A 20,493-nucleotide genomic window follows, 5' to 3' on the forward strand; every position below is an offset into this window, starting at 1 on the left:
GAGAGTTCACCTCCCCAAGACAGTCTTGGAGGCCAAGGGAAGGGCCATGCTGGGGGTCTGAGGGGTGGGGATGGCTCAGGCGTCCGCATGGACCTGTCACTTGGGAAGCAGGACTGGAAAGGACATTGCAGGTGTGGGTGGCTGAAAGCTGGTGACTGGGGTCTTTGCCGGCCTGTTTGGGGGCCAGAGTGGAACCATCCCAGTTTTGAGAGCCTCACTGAGAGACTCCCTGGAGCAGAAGGCCACTGCTGGGAAGAATAGAGTCTATTTTTATTATCCTTTACTATCCCTCTGAATGAGGAGGTTGCGGATATTAGTGGGGTAGTCACAAACTTTCCCATCTGTCTAGCACATCTTCTGCCATTCCTTTTGGGGACTGGTCCTCTCCAGCTCCAGCCACATGGTTCTGGAGAAAACTGTCAATCATGTCCACATCACAGGTGAGGCCACCTGACCAAGGAGAGCCAATCAGAGTACCCCATGCCAGAGACCCATGATGATTGGTCCAAGGCTGGACACATGACCTGAGGTGGACCAATCAGAGTCCTCCCTGGTACCCTGATATTTTCTGAGCCTCTTTCCTTTCCCATTAGATGCCTTAAAGATGTAAAGCCCTGGAGCAGGCAGCAGCAAAGTCCTTCACCATGTGCAGAAGGCTGAGAGAAGAAAGCTGTCAGGCAAAGAGAATCAAGATGAGAGATGGGAAAGAGGGAGGGAGAGAAAGAGTGAGCTGATAGCTTTGGATTTCTTGGGTCCAGTCACCGAGATCTTTGGACCTGCTCTGGTTCCTGTATCCTGGATCCTCAGCACCCTTCCAGTAAAGTCTCCCTTTGCGTTTAAGCCGGTTGGAGTTTGGCTCCTCTCACCTGTGGTCCAGACTTGATTCTAGAGTCCTGCCTGATTCTGATGCACCGACCCAACCCATAGAGAGGCATCCATTCGTATTAGCACCATTGGAAATAAGATCTTTATTCTCTACTGAGAATAGGGCTTTGCAGACCACCAAACACAGTTGGAGCCAGCGCCTCCAACTGGGAATGCCCCGAATGTGTGTGGGGGGGTGTGTTTGCGGTGGCCTGGATGCTTCCTGGAGCAGCATCAGCATTTACACTGCCTTAGCCAGTCCAATCCTGTTGTTTGCTCGATCGAAAATGGTGAAATACAGCCTCAGGAAGACGTCACCCAGGATCCAGATCTCCGAGGTGAACAAGTGGTCCATGCCCTTGTCAAAACTGCTGAAGCAGGTGCCCAAACGACCCTGGAGAAGACAGACACACACACAGTCAGCCTGAGCCCTCAGCCGCCAGCCCTTCCACATCCGGGGCTGGCAGCTTCTCAGTTTTATTTACCTTGATTTCATCCGAGCCAACTGGCTCTTTCAGCAGCTGCAGAAGTGGGGTGCCCGCCTAGGAACCAGAACCGCCTGTAGTTCTCCTCACACTGTGCTGTGTTTGGGCTGTTCCCTATGCAGAGAATGCCTTTCCTTCTCCCTCCCCCTCACTCTGTCTGAGTGGGCTCAGCCCCCTCTGGGCAGCGTCCGGGACCACCGCGCCCACCCTCCTCGGCCACTCCAGGCTAGGATGTGTGGTTTCCCTGATGCTCCCCGTGTCTGCAGCCCTCGTCATGCCAGATCAGCCCCAGGCGCCCCTTTGCACAGCTCCCTGGGGTTCCATGTGCCTGGACCCCGGTGTAGACCTGCCTCCACCCAAGCAGGCCTCCTCGTGCCTCCGTGAGGCTGAGGGCTTAGAATTATTTAAATTCCCTCTCTTCCTCAAAGCCTTCCTCGAACCCGTTCACACTCCTCTGAACTCCCACCGGGAGCTGACATTCATACCAGGTGCTGTGTGGCCCCTGAGGATCCCTTATTCATGTCAGCATCTAATAACCCCACTACGGGGGGTGGGGGGCTGGTACCCCATTTCACAGACAGGGAACTGGGGCTTAGCAAGGGCAAGTTGCAGCCCAGGATGAGGGTAACCATATTATTTATCATCCACACCAGGACACTTTTGAGACGGGAAGGGAGCACTGTTAATAACTATGATGGGACAGCACACTGGGACTGTCCCCAGCCAACCCACCTGTCACTATTCCTTTGCCTATTTCAGGGACTGCTGTAGCAGGCTTTCCATGTTCCTCCGAGCGCCCGGGTCTAACTGAAGCTTCTCGAGGGCAGAGGCCCGGGGTGTCCCCTCTCCTCATACCCAGCACCGGGCCGGCACCCGGTGGTTGCTCCATATTTATTTGAGGATGTTTCTCCCAGACTGCCCCTTGCTATCCAGAGGTTTGTTTTGTGGGCGGCACCAGCCCAGTGAGGGGGCTAGGCAGCGTCTGCAATGGCATGGCTTGGCCTCCAGGGGGCCTCTTCTTCCCAGCTGCAGCCCAGCAGTTCCCAAAAGGCCCAGACTTGAGGACCAGACCCCAGGGGTGGCCCCTCACCTTCTGGATGTAGGCACTGGCTGGCACTGGGTAGCCGACACCGTTGATGGTGAAGACGACGTCAGGCAGGGTGTTGACGGCGTCACAGTCGATGGTGTACTGTCAGAGAATGAGGCAGAGAGAAGGTTGGCCCAACTGACCCATCGGAGTGTAGAGAGCCCCATAGTGACCCCGTGGCATGACCCTTCACCTCGCCGGTGTTGGAGGGCCTGGCCTGGATGATCCTCTGGATGTTGAGGACGGCGTCATGTGGGCCAATCAGCAACGAGGTCCCAGTATCCATAATGGCCTGGCAGCCACCATGACAAGCAACAACCTTCCCATTCATGGAGATGCTGAGAGACAGGGAGACAAAGCAGGCACCAAAATCACTTCCCCACCACTGCCCCCTCCCTGGCTGTCTCCAGAACAGTCCCTGTCATTCCCTTTGCTCTGGTCACACTGACCTTCTCTGACTTCCTTCCTGCTCTTGAATGCACCAAGCCCCTTCGTGCCTCAGGGCCTTTGCACGTGCGGGGGGTGGGGGGGGAGTGGGGCCCTTCCTCGAACTGCCCGCACCCACTTTGTCTGGCTAATTTCTCCTCTTCCTCCAGGTTCCAGCTTCATTGTCACCTTTTCAGGGAAGTTTTCCCCCAGACTAGAGCCAGCTCCTGGCTTGGTCATTCTTGGCATATCCTTACTCATTTCTAGCATGTATCTAAGTGGTAATTGATCATTTGCATGACTTGTTGTTTCACGTATGTCTGCCCTATTAGATGGTGAGGTCTGTAAGAGCAACTTGTATCCTCAGTGCCTCCCTCAAGTGCCCAGCACACAGCCAATGCTCAACATATGTTTGTTGAATGAATGAATAAACGAGGGACAACTAGAGACATGTATCTGGTGTCTGAACAAGGATGGAGGCCATGCAATGAAGATGGAGGTTCTCCTGGGCAGCAGATGCTCAGAGTGGTGGGAAGGGACCTGCAGGCTGCTCCAGAAGAGGCTGTCTCCCCTGCAGCCTCCCGGCTCAGACACTGAGGCCCCTGGCCAGGCAATACCCGAGTTAGCCGAACAGGCAGGACGTGGGCCTCCAAAGGCCATTTTAAGCTTTTGTCTGATGGTATCACACAGAATCCCATCAATTATTGCCCCTTGTTCTCAGGCCACTCCGGGATTCGCAGCTTCCTGATTCTCTCTGTCACAGCCCCTGCCCCACTGTGTGCCCGGGATGGGGGTCAGGGGGGTGTCTCTTTATATGATTTGCTTCCGGGTCTCCAGAATGAAGCTGACCTCTCTCCACTGCTGGATGGCTTCTCCTTGGGGTGACCATCCCTCCTGGCTTGCCCAGGACATTGCCTGTTTTCAAATTGGTGATGCTGCTTGCTGCGAACCTCCGCTGTCCCGGGTGACCCGGGATGGTGGTCCCCTTATCATGACCCCCGTCAGATTGGTGGAATTCTCCCTGATCCCCTTCTCACTGCAGCCCTCCCCACGTGCACTAACCTCTTCCCAGAGAGAGCTCAGTTCCCCAGGCCCCCTTCTCCGGCCTAATCCACCTTCTCTGGTCTGGCCCCGGTCAGGAGGCCTGGGGCGATTATGAACCCGTAGGCGGTGTGTATGTCTGTGTGTGTGTTTCTGCCTGTCTGTGTGTGTTGCATGCATCTGTATGTGTCCACATGTGTCTGTGTGTCTGTGCATGCATGCATGTGTGTGCTTGGGGGTTTGCGGGGACGGCCCCCAGAGGGAGGGGCTTACCTGTCCATGGATATTTGCCAGTAGGTGCATTTGGACACGGGCACCCAGCGGAGCTCTCCGGTGTAGTAGGAAGGGTCCACCCCGCCAAACATCACCACGCTGCCCTTCTGGCCCTTGCTGAGGGGGAAGAAGAGGAACGCCTCATTGTGAGGGTAGAATAGTGGGGTCTTTTCTCAAGCTCATTGACACACCAGGCCCTGTCTTAGGGGCTGTGCATATCATCACTCACTTATCCACACATCACACAGCCCCATGGAGTAGACACTACTATCATCTCCACTTTACAGTCTGGGAAACTGAGGCACGGAGAGGTTGAGTACCTGCCCAGGGTCGGTCACATGGCTAATCAGTGCCAAAGCTGAGGTTCCAACTCGGACATTCTGGCTGGGCTACGACCACCCACCCCTCTGAAGAGGGCCAGGTCCTGCCAGCGATCAGAGCACTCGGAGATGCAGTTGGAGGATGCTGTGCTGGAGGGGGCTGGCCTCCACCTCCCCTAGCCTGTCATTTTTCAGAAAAGCTGAGGCCTAAGGGATGCTAAGGGCCGTGTGTTCAGGCTCACACAGGGCCCATCACAACCTGCACCTGTGGCGTCCACAGGGCCCCACACCTTTGCTGTTCCTGTCTTGAAATTCCTGATACTTTTTGAACACAGGGCCTCCCCTTTTCGTTTTGCACTGGCTCCTGCAAAGTGTGTGGCTGGCCCGGGGCTCATGGTGAAATCTCAGAGAGGGAGGAAACGTCCCCACGGATCCCTCCCCTTCCTGCCACATCGAATCTATCGGCAAATCCTGTTGCCTCTTCCTCCAACATGCACCTTGACTCCCTCCACTGCTCCCCCTCTTCCCTTCACCTCCCTGGACCAAGCTGCCACCCTCTCTCTCCTAAAGAGGCTGTGGCAGCCTCTTCCCTGGCCTCCCTGCCTCCACTCTGATCTGTCATTCTCCAGTGTGCACCCAGGGGGAGCTTTCAAAAGTGTAAGTCAGATCCTGTCTTGTCCCTGACACCCCCAGACTTCATCCCTCCCCCTCTCCCTCCCTCCCAGTGCTCCAGCCACCCTGGCCCTGTTGCTGGTCCTTGGATGCTCCTTGAGGCCTTTGCACTCACTACCCGCCCCCATCTCCTGGAACTTTGCCTCTCAGGCCTAGCTCCCTCTCTTCATGGACTCTCAGCTCAGAGAGGCCTCCCCACCACCTCCCTAAAACCACATTCCCATCGCCACCCATTGCTTTCACAGAACCAATTCTATCTGGAGTTATCTTTTTCCTTTATTTATTTACTTATTCCTTGTTTGCCTTCTCCCTCTCGTCCATCTCCTTCACATGCACAGAGCAGCATCCAGCACATAGTAGGTGCTGAATAAATATTTGTTGAATGAATCATCTCCTTGGGTTGGGTACAAGTATTATGGAAGCTTAGAGGGGTTAAACAGCTTGCTTCAGTTCATGCTACAGAGCTGGGATTTGAAGTCAGGTCCCCCCAGAGCCCACAGCCTCAACCACACTCCTTGCCTCCTCCGCGGATCTATGGGGTCAACCTCCACCTTTGGCGGGAAGACATAATCTGTCAACAGGTGTCCTCCTCTAGAGGATGTCCCCCTCCCCGTGTCCTCCACTAGACCCTCCACTGCTCAGGGGACTTCAGCTTTTCCTGCCAGCAACTCCAGTCATGGGAGACCTGCTGATGGCTTCACCACCCACCATGGGGGCAGCCCTTCGGGCTGAGTTCAAGTCTTGCCACTACGAGGTCCTGACTGGGCAGTCTTGTGCCATGCTCCTCTCTGAGCCTCAGTCCTCCCACCTGACACATGAGGGATTTGAACCACAGGGGCCAGCAAACTTTTCCTGTAAGAGCCAGATCACCTTATTTTAGGCTTTGCAGGCTGCGTGATCTCTAGTACAGCTGCTCGATACTGCCGTTGTAGAGGAAAAACAGCCACAGACAAGATGGACACGAATGAGCGTGGCTGTGTTTCAATAAAACTTTATTTACAAAAACAAGTGGCGGGCCAGAGTTTGCTGACCCCTGGACTAGACTCTCTCTCAGGAAACTTCTGGATCAGGCAGTCTATAATTTTTCCTGCCACTGGAAGCATCTTACAGATAATCTGGAGAAAGGGCTTGTCCAGCCCAGACTTACCTGCTCAAGTAGAAGGCGAAGAGATTCTCAGAAATGAGGCCTTGGTTCCACAGGTTGTCGAAGACAGGGATGGCCCCTTTGACGCTCAGGGTGGGGTAGCTGAGGCCTACGATGCCGTCAAAAGCTGTGTATTCCATAAACTTGCCGGGTTCCTTCAGGCTCAGGCCAAACGCCTGGTTTACGTCGACAAGGCTCCCAATCTGTGGGAGAGGAGGGTGTTCCCGCGTACAGGTGTGGGACGTGGGGCTGGGCTGGGCTGGGGTGGAGGTGGGCACCTCTGAGAAAACCTGAGGCCTGACTGGGCCCTGGGCTGATCTCAGATGCTTATAAGATGCTGGAGCAAGAATGTGGGTTCCACTTGTCTGGCACAGAAGCAACTCCTGCTATTATCGTCTGAAGTTAGTCAAATGGGCCTGATCCCTTGATTACAGGTGGGCAAACTGAGACTCAGAGAGGGACCAGGTGGTTCCCACTTGAGGACAAAATGAGTAAAGAGCAAAATCATCTTCTTTTTGGCATCACTAAGATCTGAGGGCAGAAATGGAGTGAATTCCTTGCAATTCATTGTGGATCCTGAATCCGCCCAGGGAGATGAAATCATTACACCACATAGCTGCCAGGCTTCTTATGAAAATTCTGCCTGGGAAACACATTTTTGGATGTGTGTGTGTGTGTGTGTGTGTGTGTGTGTGTGTATGTGTGGACTCACACACTTTGGGGGAGGCGGTCCATAGTTTTTATTAGAGTCTCAAAGGCCCCCCAGAGGTAGGAACCTCTTTATCAGGGCCCGCCACATCTATGGCTCCCTGCTTTCCCTGCCTAGGTGCCTGGAGCCCTCGGCTGCCCCTAGACCCCCAGGTTATTTCTGCCATCACGGGAAAAATACCCCACACCTGCTTGAGTCCTGACTCGCATCCCAGCTCTGCCGCTTACGAGGTGCGTGACCTTGGCAAGGCCCTCACTTGCTCTGTTCCTCAGTCCCCTCGTCTGTATCATGGAGATAATGATAGTGCCTGCGGCTGGGGTCGTGGCAGGATCGCACGTGTTATTACAGTGAAAGTCCCCGCAGGGTCCGAGAACACAAAAATGGGTGGTTTTCCCCACCTCTCCTTGCTCAAAGCAAAATCAGCCTTGAGCTAACATGGGGGAAGGAGCTTCAAATCCACGTCCCCAGGCCCCTCCACACGATGACCCACTCTCTGGGTGAGTCATTCCGGGAGTGTATGTGTCCACAGGGGCACTATCTCCCCAGGGACACAGCCCCACCGGGCGGACGGCCAGCGGCTGGAGGACTTCAGAAAGATGGGTGCTCCCAGCTGCCCCTGCATCGGGTCCTGTAAGCAGCGGTTGCTCTCAGGGCCAGCCCTGCCTCAGACTCTGGTTTCCACGTTACCTTAACAGTGTCATAGCCAAGAAATCCTGACATCTTCCCGGTGCCGTAGGCGAGGTTGATGGGCTGGCCTGAGGCCACGAAGGTGGAGGACCGCAGAGGGTTGAAGGTATTGTGCTTGGCTGCAGACACAGGGGGTGAGCATCTGTCAGTCTCCTAAGGACCAAGGAGGAGGTGATGGGGGCACGAGACGGGGGTGGGGTGCACTCACCACAGGCCTGGCTGGTGCAGTAGATGGAGGGCACCCACATGTCAGCCGAGCCGGTGTCAAAGATGACCTTGAATTCCTGAGGGGGTGTTCCAATGCTGATGATGCCGACGTAGGCTAGCTGCCGGGGCCAAGGAGGGGTGGTCAGGGCAGGCCTGGCTGCCCCAGCCGACCCCGATTCCCAGGGTGCCTGCCTCCATCGGGATGTCACATATCACCTAAAATCACTTTCCAGTGGCCCCAACTCACAGCCTCTGCTCAGGCTGGTGCCTTCATTTGGAAAGCTCTCCAGTCTCCCCCACAGCTCTTTAAATTCTTCCACCCTTCAAGGCCCACCTTGAGTGCTTCCTCCTCCAGGCGACCCTCCTAGGTCATCCCGGGTCACTTCCTCTAAACTCAAAACATGTAATATCCATGCTACACAGTTGGCCCTTTTATTTGACATTTATTTACTCTTTGCCCATCTCTCAGGCTGGGCTGCATTCTTGAAGAAGAACGAGGCCTTTTGTCGTCAATAACAATAACCATAGGGTTAATCTTTGAGTGTCGCACGCCATAAAGGCTCAACAACTTTCTACTGGTGTCGTTCTTGGGCCTGGGGAGGCTGAACTTCCTCTGCCTGGGACATCAAACTTGATCTGCAGTTGTCTTTGTGGTTTGATCGGACACGCTCATTCTTCAACTATAACTCAGGGATTCGCTTAGTTCAGGAAGGACAAACTCCCTCCAACCAGGTGTATGGTTCACAGGAGCCCAGTGACATATTGTTGGCACAGAAACAGATGTTTACCTGTCACCTGCTCATTGCTGGGCTGTCACCACAGACCAAGAGCCGAGGGTGGGTGTGCCCTCTCCTCTGGGGATGGGGTCCCTGTTCCCCAGAATTTCTGCCAGCCAGCAGCCCAGCCCCTACATCCCGGCTCGCACCTCCAGATGAGCCCCAGTGCTTGCCCGGAGCCCTAGGGGGCCCTGTGGTGTGCCAGCCTCCCCACACACTCACATCCAGGTAGTTCCTCATGGGTTCAAAAGTTACTCCAGAGTCCTGTTGTGTGTAAAGAAGCTCGTGGGTCAGACGGTAGGGGTACTTCTCCAGGTAGTCCTTCAGCATGTCTTTCTCCCTGAGGTTTTCTCGAATGGACTTGACCTTCATCAGAGGGATTCTTTCACCGTGCATCGGGAAAGGGAAGCAAATGAGTGACAGCTAGCAGCTGCCCCGCGTTACAGTATAACTGCCACACCTTGCATTGTAATTGCACTCTGTATGTTCCAGACATGTTTATGAGGGTCATCTTATTATCTGGACACAATGCAAAGACCATGACAATAGACCTAGGTTTGAGGACAGGTTCTGCTATGTCATCTTGAGTAAGCCGTATGGCCTTTCTGAGCTGCAGTTTCCCCATCTGTAAAAAATGGAATGATAATACCCCCCTCACATAGAATGTTCTGAGTATTAAGTGAGATGGTGGATATAATGTACCCGACATATAGGAGGTCTTGACAATGACAGCCATTACTACTGCTATTGTCATCTCATGGTATCTTTCTCAAAGAAGCCCTGGGAGGAGTATTAATTAATAATAAATTAATAAAGTAAGGGGATAGAGAAACAAGAAAGAATCAAGATAAGAAAAAACACAGAGAATTCATGCACAAGAACATCCAAAGAGATGGAGAGATAAAAGAGAGAGTTACAGAGAGGGAGAAACAGAAACACATGCACACAGACGTGGAGAGAGAGCAGGGAGAAGACCTAGAAGCAAATGCAGGAGAAATACTGTACCCAGATGGGAGCGTGTCTACAGCTGCACAGGTTGTGCACTGAACAATTCTGGGGAGTGCCATTCACATATCCCATGATGTGACTGGCACCCCTGGAGTTGTGCAACCCTGCAGGCCTGTCCCTAGACCCCTGAGCCCCACAGTGCACACGGCAAACTACTCATCAGTAAACTGAGACTTGAACTTTAAGACAGTTAAGGAATGATTACGTTCCCTTCTCTACCCCAGGATGGGTGGAACAACAAGAGGACGAAGAGAAAGAGCCCAGAGAGAGCTGATGCCACCTGCAGTCCCCCTACTTACATGACTAAACACTCTGAGAGGGCCACCAGCCCTAGGACCCCAAACCACTTCATGCTTCTTTTCTTCTCTCCATGCTTTGCTACTCACGAAAGAATGAGTTCTGAGCATGCAGTGGCCTGCAAGAGCTGCTCATTATATATGTTCTGACCTGCCTTAATCATCCATCCCCTTGAGGGCCACTAAGGGACCTGATAAGAAATACAAAGCTCCCTGATAAGATCTTTATCCCCATCAGCATTTGTGAGCAGGAGACTTAGAAATTCTCAGAATACAGAGATTTCTATTGTAATCTCTTCCTTGGGGCTTGGCTGAAAAAAAAAAAAAAAAAAAAAAAGCAACCAAAACCACACAGTCTAAGAAAGAGTGGGGCACTCTTGCTATCTTGGAGATAAAGCACTGCTAATAATGTGATAAAAATAAGTGCCATGTGCCACGCTTGACATTTGTGATCTCATGCAGCCTTCCTAGCGACCCCAGGAGGTGTGAATTCCTGTCTTCATTTGGAGAGGAGAGTGCCAGGAGTAAGAGAGAGCAAATGGCAAAGTGAAGACGTTGGGGGCAGCCCACTGACATACACGTGGCTTAAGGCAGTGGGACAGATGGCACAGATCACGGGCACTTATGGTGTCAATCTGCTTCAAAGATCTAGGCTAGAGCAGTATTACAATTGCACAATTTTAATATTGGAAGAAATGTGATGTAGGCATCCAAAACATATTTTATTCATCCAAGAAACATTTATTGAGGAGCCACTGTGCGCTGGGGTGTGGGCTAGATGCTGGAAAGTCAAAGTCAAATAAGACACAGGTGGTCCTTGTCTTCAGGGAGCTTGCAGTTTAGGGCAGGGCTCATGAACTCAAGGCCCAGGAGGCAAGGGGAATGAATGAAAGGGCTGGACATGAGGAACATCATGGGCAGGGGGCAGCATACATCCCACCACCAGGGGGCAGCCTTTTCTCAGCTCCAACCAGCGGTTGCCATGCTGGAAAGCCAGCTAGTGATGCCAGATTGGCCAACTTGTCAAGAGAAGTCAGAAGTCTAGATATTTATGTGAAATTCTCTGATTTTTAAGGTTAACAACATAGTATGAGCCAAACCTCACGCAATGATGGGCTGGATTCAGCCTGCAGGCTGTGCAGGATTTTATTTCTGGCCTAGAGGTAGGAGTAAAGAGAGGACTGAGGGGGCGGGGTTCAATGCATATTGGTTGAATGAATAAGAGACTGAATGTGTCTTAACCATGTTAATTTTCCTCCATTTGTAAGAAAGACCACCAGGGTCAGAGAAACCAATGGACTTAACAAGAAGTTTCACTTGCTGAGCACCTGATATAATTCCCCAGTAGGATCCATGCCTTGAAACATTTTGTCTGCCAAACCAAACATATAAAGGAATAATTACTTTTAAGTGTCTTATCAAGCAAAGAAGACAAAAAATCCCCCCATCAGAGCATCTGCTCAGCCTGAGATGAACAGGGCTGCCTCATTAAACTGGTATTATTCCAGCCAACGTAAAGAGAATGGAATTTTTTGGCTCCTTCCAAAACTTCCAGCGCCTTGGTGTTCCTGATTGAGATCTGTCCACGCCTGTCCCTTGGGTAGAACAACAGGAGGCTGGCCTGTCCCCAGGCGTGGGTGGTAGATGGAATGGGGGCTCTCCGTATTACTCCTCATTTTTGCACATTGTTAAAATTCAGTTTTGGTGGTTCAACCCCATGGAGGGGATTTGACAAAGCAAATCACACACACGTATGCCCTTTAACTCGGCAACTCTTCTTCTAGGAATCTATCCCAAAGAGGCACTGACAAAAATACAGAAAGACGTATGCATAAGCTACCCACTGCAACGTTACATTATTTGCAAAAGCAAAAGATTAGAAACCTACCTGAAGTGACCATCATCAAGGGAGAGTCGAATAAGCTGGGTGAATCCCCACAACTGCGTATAATGCAGATGCAAAGAAGAACGGAATGGGCAAGATCTCCAGGGTATATTGCTTAGTTTTAAAAAAAGAGGGAGCAGGTCCGGCCCCATGGCTTAGCGGTTGGGTGCACGCGCTCCGCTACTGGGGCCCGGGTTTGGATCCCGGGCGCGCACCGATGCACCACTTCTCCGGCCATGCTGAGGCTGCGTTCCACATACAGCAACTAGAAGGATGTGCAGCTATGACAGACAACTATCTACTGGGGCTTTGGGGGAAAAAAAGGAGGAGGATTGGCAATAGATGTTAGCTCAGAGCCGGTCTTCCTCAGCAAAAAGAGGAGGATTAGCACGGATGTTAGCTCAGGGCTGATCTTCCTCACAAAGAAAAAAAAAAAAAAAAAGAAGGAGCAGACAGTGTTGATAGTTTGCTGCTTTTCCATACACATATATGTATATTTTCAATAAGACAGAGTGGAAGAGTAAACCAAAAACTAATAAAAATAGTTATTTATGGGGGAGGGGCGAGGATGGAAGTGAGATTTTTCTGGCTTTATCACTTGACTTTGCAACCGGGTAAATGTTTTACAGAATCAAAAACAAAAATTAAAAAACACATCCTTCAAAATTGAGAACAAACTAAAACAAATGAGCCTAATTGTATCAAGTTGATGACATAGCCACATGGAAGAAAACATCCCTTCAAGTGACTGTAAAATGCAGAATTTTGACTCTACATCACAGTGGGATATTTTCTAAGGGAAAAAAAAAGAAAAAAACAAAGAAATTTGAAACTGCATCCAATAACTTTATTGTCGGTGATATTGTGACTGTTATTTTGAAACTACTATATGTATGTTATAGGTTAAAGCAAGTAAGTCATTATGCTGATGTTGTTATGAAGCAAGGCTTTCGGTGAAGGAGAAAAGAGATGTAAGTAAGTTAAGTTTAAGTAAGATAAAACAAAAAAGCTTGAGTAAAACCCTGCCATGTTTTTCCCCCAGTTTTATTGAGAAATAATTGACATACATCACTGTATATAAGTTTAAGGTGTACAGTATGATGGTTTGATTTACATACAATGTGAAATGATTGTCATAATACGTTCAGCTAACATCCGTCTTCTCATAAAGACACAATAAAAAAAAAAGAAAGACGAAAAAAGAAAAAAAATTTTCTCCTTGTGATAAGAACTCTTAAGATCTACTCCTTAGGGGCCGGCCCGGTGGCACAAGTGGTTAGGTGCACATGCTCTGCTTCAGCGGCCTGGGGTTCGCGGGTTCGGACCCTGGGTGCGCACTGCACCACTTGTCAAGCCACACTGTGGTGATGTCCCATATAAAGTAGAGGAAGATGAGCACGGATGTTAGCCCAGGGCCAATCTTCCTCAGCAAAAAGAGGAGGATTGGCATCGGATGTTAGCTCAGGGTTAATCTTTCTCACACACACACAAAAAAGATTTACTCCTTAACAACTCTCATATATATTGCAGAGCAGTGTTAACCACAGTCCTCATGTTCATTACATCCCTAGCACCTATTTATCTCATAACTGGAAGTTTGTATCTTTTGACCACCCTCCTCCAATTGCCCTGCCTCCTCCCATCCCCACCTCTGGTAACCACAAGTCTGATCTCTTTTTCTATGAGTTTAAACCCTGCAATCTTAAAACTGGAATAGGAAATAAAAGTTTGGACTAATTAATTAGTTTTCTTTTTCTGAGAAAATACATGTTTTCCAGCTCTGGCCACTGAAAAGCCTAAAAGCACTGATAACCCAATAACACTGAATACCCTGAGGTCCAGCTCGTGGCCTCTAAATACCATTTTCCACTAGAGAATCCAGAGATTCTCGAAGAGATAGCTCATTCCAGGGCTGGGCCAAGAAATGCACAAGATGAGCCTGGGGTATCTTGAAGGACTGGAAAGTTGAGGGTCTTCAAAGAGCACTGGGGGGCTGACAAAAGGAATCAGGAACCAGGAATCAATATGAAGAAGCTTCCACTGGCTAAAAGTGGAAGAGTTTGAGCATCACATCAGATCAATTGAAACAAATCAAATGTATAACAATCCATGAGTTCCATATGCTATTACCCAACATCTGATTTGTCACCATGGGAGATGGTTAGAGCACCAACTCATCATTCTCATCATTGAGAGAGAAAGGGAAATAATCATCAATCTTTATGCTATTTCTGTCTGTATGAAGTATATTTCAAGTAACTATGCATAGTTCATGAAGGAAAGTTCTTTTTGGAAGAATTCCAGCAATTAAATTCAGAAGGAATGTCAGAATTAGGAAATCACTGTTTTGCGACTCCTAAACAAACAGTGGATCTAGGCGAAGATCATGAATGGACGCTAAAACCATAAGGCGAAGGGTTGAAGGGGAAGTTCATAATGGATGGATGAGGCTGACAACCTCAGGACCCACTGATCAATCTTAGCACCCATAAAAGTGGGACGAGTGGAAATGATGTGCCTTTTGAAGTGATGTGATAAGAAATATGCGGAACTATCTAGAAAGTATTCCAATAAAAAATTGGAACTGAAGTTTAGATCTAACTACCAGTTTTCAGGAAATATGTAGATAAAGGAAGCAACCATCCAAAGCCAACACTTGGGACATTCTAGAGGACAAATGACCCCCTCCCACTTTTTAAACAAATAAATGGCACAAAAAGGAGGGAGGACTGTTAATAAAAGTCTTAAGAGACAATGACCAAATACAACATATGTGTACCTTCTCTAAATCATGATTCCTGATTCAAATAAACTGTTAAAATGGCATTTTTGAGAGAATTAGGGAAATTTGAACAGGGTCTGGATATTAGAAGATATTAACGTTATTGTTAATTTTGTTTGGAATAAAATAGCATTGTGGTTATATATATTTTAAAAATCCTTATCTCCTAGAGATGTACAATAAGTACTAAAGAGAAATGGTAATCTCCGCCTTAAAATACTCCAGCAAAAATGAATAAATAATAAAAATTTTAAAAATGAGGATCTAGATAAAACAAAGATTTGTGTAATTGCTATGGACTGAATTATGTCCCCCTCAAAATTCATATATTGAAGTCCTAATCCCCAATATGATGGTATTTGGAGATGGGGCCATTGGGAGGTAATTAGGTTTAGATAAGATCACGAGGATGGGGCTGACATGATGGATTAGTGCCTTTATAAGAAGACCCACCAGAGCTCTCTCTCTCTCTGTCTCTTTCTCTTTCCCTGCCATGGGAGGACACAGCGAGAAGACATCTGTCTGCAAACCAGAAACTGAATTTTGGTCGGCACCTTGATCTTGACTTCCAGCCTCCGGTCCATGGTGGCCTGGGCCGACTAAGACAGTAATGCTGTAAATCTGTGTGGAGAGCAGTAACAAAATGGAGTAACATATGTAGAGGCTTCCACAATGAAGATGGGAGGCCATTAAGGGAGTGGGGCTTCTGCAAGCATACCACGTCCACCACCAGATGTTATTTGAACTTTTGAATACTACCTGACACTAGAGGTGACATCTTGAAACACTTCCTCATTCCAAGGACAATCTACCTAGATACCACTCAAAGACCAACTGACAGCTCACCCGTCCAGAACCAATTATTATCTATTCAGTGTCAACCTTTGTGAGCCTGTATCTTTTGCCTTTATAAACCTCTGCCTCCTTTGTCTTCCTCAGAACACATTTTGGGTTTCAACCTGAATCTGTGTCTCCCGAATTACAATTCTAATTTCTCAAATAAATTTTTGCTGTTTGAATTGTAGTGGATTATTCCTCAGTTGACCTCTTGATGCTGAGTGATGGAAGACACGGTTGATGATACTATTCTTTTTTACTTTTGTCATGTTTGAAATTTTTTTGTAATAAGAAGTTTAAAAAACTTTCATTTTGAAGTTTCTGCCCTTAGTGATACCCCGAGGGTCCCAAGAAAAGCAGACCTGGGCAGGCCCCCACTGGCTGAGTCGCTGGAACCTCCCCTGCCCATTATTCCAGCTCTTCATTGGCGGACTGTCCCCATCACTCCCCGGAGCTGCTTGACCATCCAGCTTGAGACTTTGAAGAGCCATGTCAGGGCCTGGAGGTGGAAGGGATAAGGACATTTTTAGGAAAAACAAACTGGGCACCCCCTCCCTGCTTCCTTTTCTTTAGTGCCATCTGCAGAGCAAGGCGCAGGGCCTGGATAGGGAGGGACCAAGGAGTGAGGCCATGGGGATATTCTGAAGGGAAGGGAGGAGGAATTCACAACAGAGTCACAGAGAGGAGAGCAGCCTGTGTAGGATCCAGGAGGGACTGGGATGGGGAAGAAGCCCTGGGAAAGGAATGGTACCTACCAGAGGTCCAGTCCCATTTAGGTCTTCTGGTAAACTGCACTGGAGGTCCCATCCTTCCTGCTGGAATTTCTGCTCCAGACATGGAGGGGATACATGCTGCTAGTGAGACGGGAGAAAGAGGCACGGCCACACCAGTGGTCCTTCTGGCTGTTGACACGATCTCAAGTTGGACAGCAAAAGGCAGGTCTTCCGAAGCATTTAAAATATTGCCTCATTGATCTAACCTTCCTGGTACGTCTTGTACCCAGAGTCCTTACATTGGTAATCATTCCTTCAGGAGAGGCGATTCATCAGCCTAACGCAGGTTTCTATTGAAGAATACACAAGCTTCACAATGAGTAACTTCTGCCTTATAGTTACCTGATGTTGGCCCACTGAATCCACGTGGCAGAATGTTCCTCCGGGAAAGGCCCAAAGGTCTTCCAGCTCGTGGGTGGCAGTTACATGGCACCTGGTCTGCTGCTCCCCATCGTGAGTCCAGGGTGGACATCGCCAGGCAATCACAGCACCCTGACCACTGGACGTGGCCTCGCCATCCTGAGCGACACGCACCCCTCGGCTGCTTGTTCCGCTAATCAACGTCGGCTCTCAGTCTGCAATGAGTGCTCTTCTTGAAGAAGTCCAATCTCCTCATCCTAGAGATGAGGAAACGGAGGACTGCGGCGTGTAACTTACCAAAAGGCTGCAGGCTAAGTTACTGATGTGCTGGGAGCGCTCTGAAATGGGGAAGGTCAGGGAAGGCTCCATTGTGCCCACTACTGCCACCTCCCGTGGGTGACTCTCAGAGGCCGGCAGGTGCCAGAGCTGAAGTCCTTTCCCTTTCTTTCTCGGGTCTGGCCCGTGTCTCTAGCCAGACCCGCCGTCTTGTGGCAGCAGGAAAGCAATACTGGGGGCTGGCTCTCCCACGTGCCAGGCACAGCAGGGGCGGCCCCAGCCGGAGTGGCACCAGGAGGCAGGAGGCAGTCGTACAGATAGCGCCTGACTTGTGCCCAGCTTGGCAGCCCCACAGCACCCCCCGTCTCGTTCCCATGACACCGACCCTCACGGGATTGCATGGCACTGGCCTGCTTTAGAGCCATGAGCATCTCTGCTCAGCCTTTGGCCACTTAGATCCAATGTCTTATCTGTTCTTCAGGGAATACCTGGCTGAGAGGAAGGCTCAGACAAGCCTGGATTCAAGGGACTTGTTGCCTCTCTGATGCTCAAGAAAGACCATGGAGCTTGGAAGGCCCTGATGGGGGGTGAAACCACTCATGCTCTATGGGGACTTTGCTGTGTGGATCTGGGTGGAGAAAAAGGGCCTACTAAGGCAGACCCCTGGGGAAAGACTGGGCATTCCCTGGGTCCCAACTAATTGTGAGTTGAGTTCCAGTCATGAGGCCTCAGGGTCAGGTGCTAATGCTGATGCCCTGTGGTCACCTTTCGAGAAGGAATGGGGCAACCAGAATCTGCTGAGGGAGCAGCCACCTCCGGGGGCCCCATGATCCCACAGGGGAAGATTAGACAAGAGTGTTTACTTTCCTGTTGGCCCTATCGGTGCGCTGGAGGTTCCTCCCAGGAGGACAAGCAAACCATGAGGGTCAGAGACATTGGTGGTGGCAGTGACGTCCATGGTGCTCCCGGGACCTGGTGCTGCTGGCGATAACCAGCTTATTCACACAGCCTGGGGCCCAGAACAAACTCAGCTCTATTGACAGCCCTGTTCTTCCCGCCTCAGGTTGCACACAGCCCCAGGGTTGCCATTCTGGGAAGGGGGGTGATGGCTCCTTACTAGTAACTCACAAGCAAAGTGTGTGAGAGGTCATGGTGGGTGCCTTTTGGCCTAGATGTCCCCTGGTGGACGGTGGTGTGTCCAAGCATGAAGGAAGACTGGAGGTGGAAAAGTAACCATTTTTTGAGCTTGGTTACCTTGGGCCTTTGCAATTGCTATTCCCCTTGTCTAGAATGTTCTTCTCCCAGCTCTTTGCATGGCTGTCTCCTTCTCCACATTCAGCTGTCATCTTAAATGTCCCCTCCTCAGTGAGGCTTTCCCCGGCCACTCTGGTCTCCCAGGCACAGAGCCCAACTCATCATAGATATCAAATGCATTTTCCCACGTGCTTTTCGCGGGAGCCCTAGGAGGTTGAGAGTGTCTCCAATTTCCAGATGAGGAAACTGAGGCTTATAGGAGTTAAGCAACTCCCTTGAGGTTGTGTGGCTAGTGGGTGATGGAGCCAAGATTCGAACCCAGGTCTGGCTGACTGCAAATTCCATGCTCTTGACACTCTGCTGCTCATTAATGCTGGGCTTGTGGGACCAGGAAAGGATGCAGAGGAGAGGACAGGTTGGAGAGGATAACAGAGAAGGGAGTCTCATCTATTAGGAAATATTTATTCTTTCAGGGAACACTTCTTGAAGGTGCTCTGAGCCAAGTCTGCAAAATGCTTGCTGTGTAGAGGAGAGCCTGGGGGGCAGGGACAGCATGCAGACTGCGCCCAGAACACAGGTGCCAGGCCGGGGGGAAGGTGGCCTGAAGTCTAGTCCATGATCCAGTGCCAAGCCATGCCCCTGGGAGCTCATCCTCATGGATAAGGAGGGGCTAGCCTTGTCTGAATGGGCTAGCAGTGGCCTTGTACTCCAGGAAGCAAAAAGTCAGAAAACAAGTATGCCCAGGCTATAACGAAGGCACACTCCAGGCATCCTGGGAGGGGGATGCCTGATGCTGCCTTGGATGGAAAGTTAGGAAGGCTTCCTAGTAGAGGTGGCAGCCAGTCTCAGCGGATGAAAGGACCTTGCTGACTGGGCACGGGGAGGAGGGAATGTCAATCAGAGAGAGCAGCACTGGCATCTTAATGGACTCGAGGGATTGTGAGTCAGCTGGCAAGGTTGGATTGTGAGGGTCCTGGGCCTAAGTCACACATTGTATTAGTCAGAATGGGCAGTAACAAGCAACACTCAATTTAAACATAATAAACAAATCTCTTGCTTTCCCTGTCTGTCACTTGCAGGTCATCTGGGCTCTGATTGGGGACATCTTCACTCGGGGACGCAGACTGATGGAGATGTCACCATCTGCGATGTCATTGTTGTCATGGCAGGGGAAGGACACGTGCCAGCTCATGCACTGGCTATCGAAGTGTTTGCCAAGAGTGACACATGTCACTACTGCTCACACTTCATTGGTCCAAACAAGTGACATGGCCACATGAATTTCAAGTTGTACTCCAGCATGAGTTTAGGATGAAGACTAGAAAAATCGGGGGAACAGCATTAATGATACTCAGGATAATGTGGAAAAGGAGGGCAAAGGCCAGGTCACGGGTGGGCCTTGAATGCCATGGCCCAGAGCGTGGAATTGATCCTGTGGGCAATGGGGAGCTTCGAGTAGGTGAGTGAGATGTTAGACTGTGGAGAATGGAGGAGAAAAAAGGAAACTGAAGCTAAAACATGGGAAGGATGCAAGAGATGAAAGGAGTTAAGAGGAAGGAGGGGGCCGGCCCCATGGCTTAGCGGTTAAGTGAGCGTGCTCCGCTGCTGGCGGCCCGGGGTTCGGATCCCGGGCGCGCACTGACGTACCGCTTCTCTGGCCATGCTGAGGCTGCGTCCCACATACAGCAACTAGAAGGATGTACAACTATGACATACAACTATCTACTGGGGCTTTAGGGGAAAAATAAATAAATAAAATTATAAGAGGAAGGAGGGACATAAAACAGAGACAGGGAAGCTGCAGAAAGGGGGTGGGGGGGCATTTGGACACCGAGTGAAGGTCGGGGTCTTTGGCTTCCAATTTCCCATTTCACTGGACAGAGGGAGAGTTAGGAGGGAGTGATGGAGAAGAGAGAGAGTGGACAGACATTTTGGGGGGTTGTTTGCACGGGAGAATCAAGACTGCTGGGGCATAAGGACCACTCTAAAATCTCTAAAAGATTTTCACAATAACAAGGTACTAGATTTATTCTATGATGAGATTTCAGAGTGGAACAGGGACAAAGGTTAGGAATGGTAGAAGGCAGACTGAGCCTGAATTTGATAACAATTTCTGTTATCCACTTACTATCGTTATTCGAACTGTTTGCCAAGCATTTTGCACAGATAGCGCTACGTGTGTGTAATGTTTGGAAAGGTTCATTTCCTTCCTGTTCTCACAGCTGTAGGAGAGAAAGAATGAAAAGGTAATAGTCTAGGCTGGGATGAGAGGTGGTAGTTAACAGTTCTGTGGTGTTCTAGAACTACACTGAAGGAAACTCTCACCCCAGC

General features: G+C 50.1%; 1 protein-coding gene across 1 annotated transcript; it reads right to left on the bottom strand.

The window, feature by feature from the left end:
- Nucleotides 1-954: 954 nt before the first annotated feature.
- LOC101389143 (pregnancy-associated glycoprotein-like) lies at nucleotides 955-10,079 on the bottom strand. The gene is made up of 9 exons (XM_004437442.3): nucleotides 9,999-10,079; nucleotides 8,914-9,073; nucleotides 7,917-8,034; nucleotides 7,709-7,827; nucleotides 6,316-6,515; nucleotides 4,177-4,293; nucleotides 2,630-2,774; nucleotides 2,440-2,538; nucleotides 955-1,258 (listed from the first exon to the last, which is right to left on the bottom strand). Exons 1-9 carry the CDS (start codon nucleotides 10,049-10,051, stop codon nucleotides 1,106-1,108), a joined length of 1,164 nt encoding a protein of 387 aa, XP_004437499.2. The 5' UTR covers nucleotides 10,052-10,079; the 3' UTR covers nucleotides 955-1,105.
- Between the last annotated feature and the right edge of the window lie 10,414 nt (nucleotides 10,080-20,493).

The sequence above is a fragment of the Ceratotherium simum genome, chromosome 34, assembly GCF_057802395.1.
Source record: "Ceratotherium simum simum isolate JZ-2026a chromosome 34, ASM5780239v1, whole genome shotgun sequence".
NCBI lineage: Eukaryota > Metazoa > Chordata > Mammalia > Perissodactyla > Rhinocerotidae > Ceratotherium > Ceratotherium simum.

Coding starts and splice junctions, on each gene's coding strand:
- LOC101389143 (XM_004437442.3), bottom strand. CDS start 10,051: ATGAAGTGGTTTGGGGTCCTAGGGCTGGTGGCCCTCTCAGAGTGTTTA. Junction 4,294..6,315: donor TTCGCCTTCTACTTGAGCAG/GTAAGTCTGGGC, acceptor CTTCCCCCTCAG/CAAGGGCCAGAAGGGCAGCG. Junction 2,775..4,176: donor TGGCAAATATCCATGGACAG/GTAAGCCCCTCC, acceptor CCTGTCTCTCAG/CATCTCCATGAATGGGAAGG.